Genomic DNA, 9,689 nt, shown 5'->3' on the forward strand with positions numbered 1-9,689 from the left:
GCTTCCCCACCCCCGGGATCCCCACCCCCGGGATCCCCCTCCGGAATCCCCGCCCCGGGACCGCTCCCCGGGACCTCCCCCCCCCTCCCTCCCCTCTCTCAGCCCCCGCCGCCAGGGGGCGCTGCCACACGCCCCGCATCACTTTGCGCATGCGCCGCCCCACCGCGGGCCCCTCCCCTGCCGGTGCGCACGCGCAGCCTCTCCCCTCTCCCCCGCCTCCCCGGCTGCGCATGCGCGGTGCGGCCGCTCTCTGGGTCAGCGGCGGGGACAAGATGGCGGCGTCCTCGGTGTGCCGGGCGGGCTGTGCGGCCGGGCGGGCCTTGCTGCGGGGTCCTCGCCCTTCCGTGAGTTACCGCGGTCGGCGGTGAGGGGGAGCGGCGAGGTGGGCCCAGGGGAGGCCGGCGAGGGGAGCGCCTGCGGTGCGGTGGCGCTGCCGGGCCCAGCCTGCACGACAGGAAGGTCACGGGGACGCGGCGGCCGGTACGGGGGGGGCTGCGGTCGCCATGGAAACTACCGGTGAGGGGGCTTACCGGGGGCCTGCTGTCCGCTCCTCCTTCACTCCCGGACTGGGTTTTTTAACCGGCTCGCGAAACCCTTCCCTGGGGTTAGCGCCTTGCTGAACCAGTGGTTTCCACCCCTGCGGTGAACCGATATTTCAGTGAAATCGGGGGGGTGGGTGAGGGTGTGCAGCAGGAGCACCCTGTAATAGCCCTGGAAGAGGTTGTCCACCCGGCCAGTGGCCGGTCTTGTGCCCAGCAGCCTTGTTCTGGGGATTGCTGGTTAGGGGTGATTGTAGCATTTACCTTGTTTTCTGTTTTTTAGGCAACATTATTGACTTTGACAAGGAACCGAGGTGCTGCCACTTATGCCCAGACACTCCAAAATATCCCTGAGACCCAGGTCACCACTCTGGACAACGGGCTCCGTGTAGCTTCAGAGGAGTCCAATCAGCCAACGTGTACGGTAAGCTTAAGACAGGTTAAGGGCTTTCTTGAAGCAGACAGACTTGCTTAGTCTGTAGCTGGGCTTGCAAAAGCAGCAAACCCCGACTTGAACCAAAGCTTTCAGTGGAGGTCCTGCAACTTCTCTTTGTTAATTGGTGGGATTAATGTTGCAGTAAAAGGCTGAGTCTGGTTTATGTAGGTCTGTAGTAAAGCTTTGAAGCTCTTGAAGTTTTCTCAGCCTTACAGTTTTTGTGTAAGCAGTCAGTGACCAATAGTAGTAGTATCTTTGTCAAAACTAGCAGAGGCTTTTGCAGAGCTTGTAGATGAAAAGCCAAAATATGTACAGGAAACAGTTGCTGGTCCTTTTGATTTTGGTGCTACTGGTGCAATGTCTGGGGAGCAAACTTCTTGCTCCTGGTGTTATATTTGTGGCATGAGGCTTGGGTGTGCTGTTTTTTTCCTGATGTGTGTTTTCTGATGTGTTTTCCATTAGGTGGGACTGTGGATTGCAGCAGGGAGCCGCCATGAAAATGAGAAGAACAATGGGGCTGGTTACTTCCTGGAACATCTGGCCTTTAAGGTAAGGAAGTATGCTAGGACTGGCACAGGATTGTGTGAGAAACGTTCTCAGTAGCCCTGGGCAGAAGGTATCTAGGCCTGGGACTTCCTGACTGGAGTCCAGTTTGTGCCATCATAGGGAACTTCAGCATCTGGCTTGCTTTTTAAGAGATCAGTTCTGTGTTAGATGTAGTTTCTTTCTCCCATTCTGGCTTCTGAATACTGCTGTTTGAATAGCTAAAAAACTACTTATTTTTCTTTTAGACTTGTTCTTGGTTCACTAACACTGATTTGAATTTCAGCCACTGTTGTCTCTTAACATAGATCTTCTCCTCCCCCATGGGCTTTTATCACACACTCAAAATACACTTCAGACATCCTTTACAGTAAATAAGTCAAGTTTTAAATCTCTTACTTTCTGCACTTGCTCTTGGCTTGTATGAATCATGTGACAGCTTTTCCTGGGTTAGGTCTTTAATGTTCTTTTCCTTGCTTGATTTCTGCCTGAGAGGGAAATCTGTTCATTTCATAGTTGTGTTTATCTGTTTTCTTTTAGGGCACAAAGAATCGTCCTGGGGCTGCCTTTGAGAAGGAGGTGGAGAGCATGGGTGCTCACCTGAATGGGTACACCTCACGTGAGCAGACTGCCTATTACATTAAAGCCTTGTCCAAGGACATGCCCAAAGGTAGGATGGCCAGTGGACAACGTCTGATCTGGAGGTTAAGGCAGGAGCAAACGTGTTTCCTGTGTCTTCCCCACCAGCATACTTTCTAATAACAGACCAGGGAAGGAAGATGTGGCTGAGCAGTAGAATGGAGGTTCTAGTTGATGGTTGAAGAGGGCACTGCCATAACATGGTGTTTCAAAGCTACAAGTTTGTGTGTTTCTAAAACCAGTTTTAGAAAAAGCTCTGGTTATGTCAGGCTGCACCACATTGCCAGGAGGCAGGGGGTCTGTAGCCTGTGGTTGCTTTATGGAGATGAGAAACTGAGGTCAGTGGCAGCTCCTGTGTCAGGAGTGCTCAGTGCAGCTCTTGTAGGTGTTGCCTGTGCTCTGTACTCCCATGTGCAGGCTCCTCTTTGGGTCATTTCTGTCCAGAAGTGATGATTTGAATCAGAGCTTTGGGCCCTACTGTAGATGTGGGCTACACTGTAGCTGTCTCAAGCTGTCTGTAAGGATTCAGTATCTTTCTGCAATGGTCCCAGCCTTCTGACATACTTCATCTTCAGTTGTTTCCTGCTCCCCACTGGCAGTGGTGCTTGGCAAGCTGACTTGGAAATTTGATGCTAAAACAGCTTTTGTCCCTCTCTGGTGCTGTGGGAGTGGGTAGTACTTATCTCTCTCGTGTTGCATTCCCTTCCCAGCATGGTTTGTTACTTGCTCCTTTGGCAGTGCCCCTGCTCCCTCCTTGTTTTTTCTCCTTTCAGCAGCACTGGGTGGCAGTCGGGCAGTGGGATTGCTAACACAGGAAATGTGTTGCAGCTGTAGAGCTTCTGGCTGACATTGTGCAGAACTGTGCACTGGAGGACTCTCAGATCGAGAAGGAACGTGGTGTCATCCTTCAGGAGTTGAAAGAAATTGACAGCAACTTGGTGGATGTGACCTTTGATTACCTCCATGCCACTGCATTCCAAGGGACCCCGCTGGCCCGCACTGTTGAGGGGACCACGGAGAACATCAAGTGAGCAACAGGCTAGATGTGGTACACAGCCTGTGGGTTTGGTCCTTGGGGTCTGTGCCTGCTGCTTCTTAGTAGTGGTGACTGCACGAGAAAACCAGTCTGTACACAGAGGTGATTTGTGCCTGTGTTGTGCCTGGAGTGTTTTCCCTGTTGGTGCTGATGAAATGCTGCACATGCTCTTCTCTGGAGTGCCCCTCACACAAGCTGTGAGGGTGGTAGAGCCAGGCTGAGCCTTCTCCCACACTTGTCAGTTTGATGCTGTTGGATTAAGAGCTGGGACTGCTCATAAAAGCAGTGGCCTTGAGCATACACACCCTTTAGGGTACTGGTAGCTCAGTGACCTGGGTCAGTGCTCTCTAGTCTGTGTTGGAGTGTGTCCTTGACTCTGTGCCTTGGTCCTTGGTTTCCACTCCTGAATTAAAGCACAGGGAAAGCACAGACAAAGCAGTGTTGCTTCTAAAAGGTGTGCCCCACAAGTAAGAGAATCAACAATATCACTGCTGTCTCTGCAGTGTGAACTTGCTTCTCTTCAGCCTCTTGTTCCTCCTGCACAGAGATGCTGAAGTACTGGGTCTCTCTGTGTTTTATTCTAGGAGACTGACTCGAGCAGATCTGGCTTCATACGTTGATACTCACTTCAAGGCACCTCGTATGGTCCTGGCAGCTGCTGGAGGTCAGTTCTGGATCTTTACAATTCCAGGAAGCCTGGTTATTTTCAAGCTGGTGATCAAACCCTATTACACATCTTCAAGGTAAAGATGATCTTGATAAATGAAGCTGCTTTAAGGCAACAAATCTCTCTCTTTCCCACTACCAGGTATTTCCCACAAAGAGCTGGTAGATGCAGCAAAGCAACACTTAAGTGGAGTGGCTTTTGCATACAAAGAGGACGCGGTGCCTGCCATTCCGCGCTGTCGCTTTACAGGGAGTGAGGTAAAGTTTTGGTCCCAAAGAAAAAAAGCAGGTGTTGCCAAACTGCTGAATGAATGTAAACCAGTTATAGATGCTTCTGAAAGGGAAAATCTGTCTATCTTAGAGAAGCTGAGGATGCAACATCTTTCTAGTGCCCACACGTTCCATTCTTGGGGCTTATTGCCACAGTGTGTTGGGTTTGAGATAGGACCCAAATCCTTTAGGAATGTGAGGTTGTTGCTCAAATCATCTGCTGGAGAGCTCATATCAGAGCAGTGGGTTTGAGCTCAAATAGCTTGGGTTTAGCCCAAGACCATTTCACTGAGATAAAATCAGTTCCCCTAATTTTTAAGCCTGGCATTGCAGCAGGCTGCAGACAGAGGCACAGTGTTCATGCAATTCTCCCCCACTCTGATGGTTTTCTAGATCCGTGCCAGAGATGATGCTCTGCCCTTTGCCCACATTGCTCTTGCTGTGGAGGGGCCAGGATGGGCTCATCCAGACAACGTTGTCCTCAACGTGGCAAACGCCATCATTGGACGCTACGACCGCACCTTTGGAGGTGGCAAGGTAAGAGGTCTGTGTGTGTGACAGGGAGAACCTGGAGCCTTTTAGTAAGAAATATTATGGAGGCCATGGCTGGGTGTGCTTTATGGGAGGCTGTTGTGATTAGCTTCCAACTGTGAAGGGGTTAGGAGTCTGGAAAAGAAGATAGAAGAAGATAGATAAAAGAAGATAGATCGAGGCTAATCCAGGACAGCCTTGAGGGGTGATGCTGAGACATGAACTGAGCCTTCTCTGCTAAGTCTGGGAGAGGCTTAGCTGATGAATTCTCAGCAGCTTATTCTACCCTTACAAACTAGTTGCTCTGTGGGGGCAGTGATGGCAAGCAGGACAGAGTACTTCGTAGTCTAACAACACAAGCTTGCCTTACAGCTGCAAAGCAAGTGGAATTTGCAACCATTCTCAGCTGAAATCTGTCTGGCCTGCATAATTATGCTAACCCCTGCTTCTGGGAGACCTTGCACTTCCCAGTTTCTCCCCCTCCTGTGGTGATCCACATACCAGCACATTATCTGAGGCTGGAAAAGGAAATGTTTTTTCTGGATGGACTCAGGCCATTGTCTGTGGCTTTTCCACCAGTGAATCTCATCTGCTGACCACATGAAAGGTCTAAATTAAGCTCTGTTTCAGCAAAGTGCTCTGCTGTCTTGTCTGTGGTCTTTGTGAAAACAGCTCAGTTGGAAAGAATTTGAGCTGTGAGGGAGCTGTAAGAGCGAAATGGCTGATGGTTTCTCCTTACTTACAGAATCAATCCAGCAGGCTGGCTACGCTTGCTGTGGAGCATAATCTCTGCCACAGCTTCCAGACATTCAACACCTCTTACTCTGACACTGGCCTCTTCGGTTTCCATTTTGTTTCCGATCCTCTGTCCATAGATGATATGATGTATTGTGCTCAGGGGGAGTGGTAAGTAAAACTTTGGCAGAAGTTCTTGTTTAAAATCTGACTCTCTACTGGGACTCTGAGCTGGTGAGGGGAGCTTATTAGATCTTCAGAGAGCAGTCTTTTTATGAACTTCTTGGTAACTTGCTTTCTGGTTAAGTGATCTGAAAGTGGTTTCTGTAAATATCTTGGGATACGGCTTTTGAGGAGCTATTCTAATCCCTTAGGCCTCTTCAGGTCTTTTGTTTATGTTTCCGATTTTTTGCACTGAGGCTTTGTGTTTGTGTTTTGTTTGTTTTGGTGTTTTTTTTACAAGTTAAATCATCCCTTAGTGACAAGGCTTTCCCAGGTGCCCAAGAGACATATCTCCATTGTCTCATTAAGCTTGAGCAAAGCAGGCAGAGTTCCTGCCTTTCAGACTGTTGTGCTGTGGCTGAAAAACACACCAATGCTGGAGTCATGCCAGTGTTTGGGGGCCTTGTGTCTGTCCTTATTGTATATGTGTATGTCCCACTAATGGTTTGGGGCTTCATCTGAGATGCAGAGCCCAGCCACGCTGTGTTTGCAGCAGATGGAGTTAGCCCTTGCCCCAGAGACGTTGCAGTTGGCAGAGGAGGGAGGGATTTCGCAGCTGGAGTCCAAACAGACTCTGTAGAACTGTCTTGTTCTTTCAGCATCAGTTTCCATAGCAGCTTGCCATGCGTGGGAATAGCTGACAGGCCTTCCTTCCCTTGTGACAGCGACTGCAGGCTGCTTGCTGCTGTGCCTGGTGGGCAAGCACCAGGGCTGCTCAGGCCTTTGTGTGTGTAACTGGGCGTGTAACCTGCTGGGTGATGTCCCCTGCCTATAAGCTTGAGCTCTTTCTCTCACCTTCTACTGTTCAGTGCCCCCCAGTTCTTGGCTGGTTTTTGCTGATAAGCCTGTAAGACAAGTGATGCTGATAATATCTAACTTGTCCAGGGGCTAGGGAAAGAGAGGCATTCACTTTCTCTCTGAACAGACAAACATTTTTTAAGAGCTTTAGTAGTCTTTCCATCTCCTCTCCAGGATGCGTCTGTGCACTAGTGCCACAGATTCAGAGGTGAAGAGAGCCAAGAACTATGTCCGAAATGCCATGGTGGCTCAACTGGATGGTATGTTCTGGTTTATAGATTGACCACACACAGCTTTTAGTGAGTTGCTGTTTATGTCTCTCCTGGGGAGCCAGAGCTCTGCTGGACATTTCAGTACTGCTGGAAGGCACTGGGCAGACCTTCCTTTTCCCTGCTCTTCATTCCTCTTGCCTTGCTGTCGAAGCAGCTGACCCCAGCCCACTGTGCTCCAGGCTGGCTCTGGCTGTCATATGGTCATTGTGTGGCTGAGGGTGAATAATGTGCTGCACTTAGAATTGAGACCCTCAAACTGGTCTGCCTTAGAGGGAGCACTTCAGAGAGCACTGAAGGAATTTTCTTACTGCTTAACTCCCACTGAAGCTGATTATTATGGTAACTACAGCAGGTACTTGATGTGAGAGGTGGCTTCTAACCATCCCCCTTCAGGTACTTTGTTAGAAGCTGTTTAAGAGTTGCTTCACTCTGGTTTGACTGATAAATCAGGCTGTGCAACTCTGGAAGGCTTTCTGCTATGCTGACTGTGTGATGTCTTTAACATCCAGGCACTACCCCAGTGTGTGAGAACATTGGAAGCCATCTCTTGAACTATGGACGCCGTATCCCTCTGGAGGAATGGGATGCCAGGATTTCTGTAGGTATCCATTTGTTTTGGTTGGGGTACCTGAGTGTGGCTGGTGTCAGCATTTTCTGGTGTTAGTTTGCTGCAGTAACATGAAGCTCACTTACACTTTGGTCAGGCTGCTTGGAGTCCAGGCAGTCAGTTCACTGGCTGCAATATAAATATGTCTCTCTCTATATATATATATGTATCCCTGGCATAGGCTCAGTGTATCCTGTGTCCCTGTGGATGGATTCAGTCCGTCCAGGAAAGTTAAGCAGAACAGCTGGAAATAAGAGTTTCCTAGAGGTGGCCAACATTTAGTTTGTATGCTTCTGCAGCCACAGTATCCCTTGCAAGGTTTCAGGTTTTGGACAGCCATGTCTTCCATACCCTCAGAAGAACATTACCCATCCTCGCAGACAAGAGTGGTACAATTAGTGCAGATGGCCCCCAAGGGTCTGACAATGTCTTTTTAATTATCTTGATATGTCATGGCAACAGTAGCTTTCAGCTTGGAGAAATGCAGGTCTGCTAAAGGGGTTGTTAATTGCTTGTTTGATATCTACTAGGCTGTTGATGCAAGGATGGTGAGAGAGGTCTGCAGTAAATACATTTATGACAAATGCCCGGCAATTGCAGCAGTTGGTAAGTAGCATGCCAACTACACAGTGTACTACTACTACTACACAGTAGTAGTACACAGTGACTCAAAAAGCAGGAAAGGGTCAAGAACAGAGTGGAAGGGAGCTGCAGCCACTTTTCATGTGGCTTCCAACCCTCCTGGGTCTTTACTGGCATCCTCATGCCTCTGCACATGAGATGTGCCAAGGCACATTTGCCAGGAGATCAAACCTGCAGGTGATGGAGGCGTGGTGGCAGTGGGCTGCTGGCTGTCCTCCCACCTCTCTGCTGGCTGCAGAGCCTGGAACTAAGGTTGGGAGTCCCATTGCTGGGTGCGGGCCCAGCAGCGTCTGCCAGGTGTCCTTACCCTGGGGTCATGGTGGTTTATGTAAGGGAAATGAAGGGACCTGATCCTCCTGTGTTGCTCTGGCATGTCTGTCTGGACAAGGATAAATTCCACTCAGAAAACCTGCCTGAGCAGCTCAGCTCTGCTCTGCTACCTCCTTCCTGTGTGTTGTGGATTCCCCTCCTCCATGCAGCTGTTTCCTCTGGCCTTCAAAGCAGAGCAGCTTGGAAAAGGCAGAGAGTTTTTGAAGAGGAAGTTGAAGTGAACCAGCCAAAATTTCCCATGACTTGATGGCTCCTTGTATTTCATATCTATATGTGGAGCTGTCCTGAGCATTGTAGAGCAGCGTGAGAAAACAACTTACTTTGAGTAAATGAGTAACAGTTTATCTGTCAGGAGGGATGGTTTCTGCTGGTTTTTCTGATGCAGGTTTGAGCTGTGCTTGCCTGGTTTTATGCATAGCTGATCTCGATTGTGACCACATTCTGTACTGTCCCCATCTGCTTTAAGACCAACAGAAAAACTGTCCAGGAATTGTAGCTGCATCTTCAGTGTCTGACTCCTGTTCTGTTCACTCAGGTCCCATTGAACAGCTCTTGGATTACAACCGTCTGCGCAGTGCCATGTACTGGATCCGTCTCTAGGACGTGTTCCTGCAGGATGGAAGCAGTGAAGCTGTGGACTGTGGCAGATTCCCTCTGGCTCTGAATGTCTGGTGCATCAGGGCCAAGAAGAGTCCCATCAAAATGGCTGTCCTCTCGGTGTTAAATGTATAAAAATAAATATATCCTATATGGAGCTGGTTCTGCTGGGAGTCAACTCTGTTCTGCTGGGCTGTGTGTGTAGACATTGTTCATGCCAGAAACTTCTCTATGTGTCTGTCTGCAGCCCTGCCTTCTCTGTGCTGAGATGGAGCTGATAGTGTCCTGGTTCAGAGGTCTTGCCTTTAGGTTGGTGAATGGAAGACTTTCTGCTGGTACGAGGCTGCCAGTGTAGCTCTGGCTGTCTCTGCTGGTCAGATTTGGGCTGTAGCAGTGCTCTTTGTGTAGACCTAAGAATGAGCAGCCCTCATTTGAGGGGACCTTTGCTCTGCTGCTTCTCAGGGAGATCAAGATGTATCTATGGGAAGGTGGTCCTCTCCCTGACCCCAGGGTGTGATGATAGCATTTCTGGCCTGGCTGTTGGTCACCCTCTTGTTGCAGTGACCACCTTGTGGGAGGAGCAGTTGGTGCCAGTTCCTCTCTCCCCAATCAGTTACAGACAAAACCTCGCCTGAATGCCCACCACTGGTTTAAGGTGGTGAAGGGGATCAGCCTGACTTGCCTGATGCTGCCTCAGTACCACTGAGGTTGTTGGCTCTGGCACAGCTGGGATAGTGTGAGGAGCTGGAGCTGTTGCTAGATAAAACACCTTTCTAGAGACTACAGGAGTATGGTACCTCTTTCCTTGAGCTTCTCAGCTGAAAGC

At 49.6% G+C, this 9,689-nt stretch overlaps 1 protein-coding gene across 2 annotated transcripts; it reads left to right on the plus strand.

Annotated features, from left to right (window-relative positions):
- Positions 1-134: 134 nt before the first annotated feature.
- UQCRC1 (ubiquinol-cytochrome c reductase core protein 1) lies at positions 135-9,020 on the plus strand. Of its 2 annotated transcripts, none has more exons than XR_011728231.1 (13): positions 135-344; positions 823-963; positions 1,438-1,524; positions 2,059-2,188; positions 2,986-3,184; positions 3,778-3,857; positions 4,002-4,117; positions 4,523-4,666; positions 5,406-5,566; positions 6,590-7,039; positions 7,081-7,285; positions 7,825-7,900; positions 8,802-9,020. XR_011728231.1 is itself a non-coding variant. In XM_071755945.1 (13 exons), the coding sequence occupies exons 1-13, from the start codon at positions 150-152 to the stop codon at positions 8,864-8,866; spliced, it is 1,569 nt and encodes a 522-aa protein (XP_071612046.1). In that variant the 5' UTR covers positions 135-149; the 3' UTR covers positions 8,867-9,020. The 2 variants fall into 2 exon arrangements, 1 of the variants encoding a protein (XP_071612046.1); XM_071755945.1 differs by having other exon boundaries at positions 6,590-6,675; positions 7,197-7,285.
- Positions 9,021-9,689: the final 669 nt, after the last annotated feature.

This window comes from Heliangelus exortis, chromosome 12, assembly GCF_036169615.1.
Source record: "Heliangelus exortis chromosome 12, bHelExo1.hap1, whole genome shotgun sequence".
Classification (NCBI taxonomy): domain Eukaryota; kingdom Metazoa; phylum Chordata; class Aves; order Apodiformes; family Trochilidae; genus Heliangelus; species Heliangelus exortis.

Coding starts and splice junctions, on each gene's coding strand:
- UQCRC1 (XM_071755945.1), top strand. CDS start 150: ATGCGCCGCCCCACCGCGGGCCCCTCCCCTGCCGGTGCGCACGCGCAG. Junction 345..822: donor TGCGGGGTCCTCGCCCTTCC/GTGAGTTACCGC, acceptor TCTGTTTTTTAG/GCAACATTATTGACTTTGAC. Junction 2,189..2,985: donor GTCCAAGGACATGCCCAAAG/GTAGGATGGCCA, acceptor AATGTGTTGCAG/CTGTAGAGCTTCTGGCTGAC.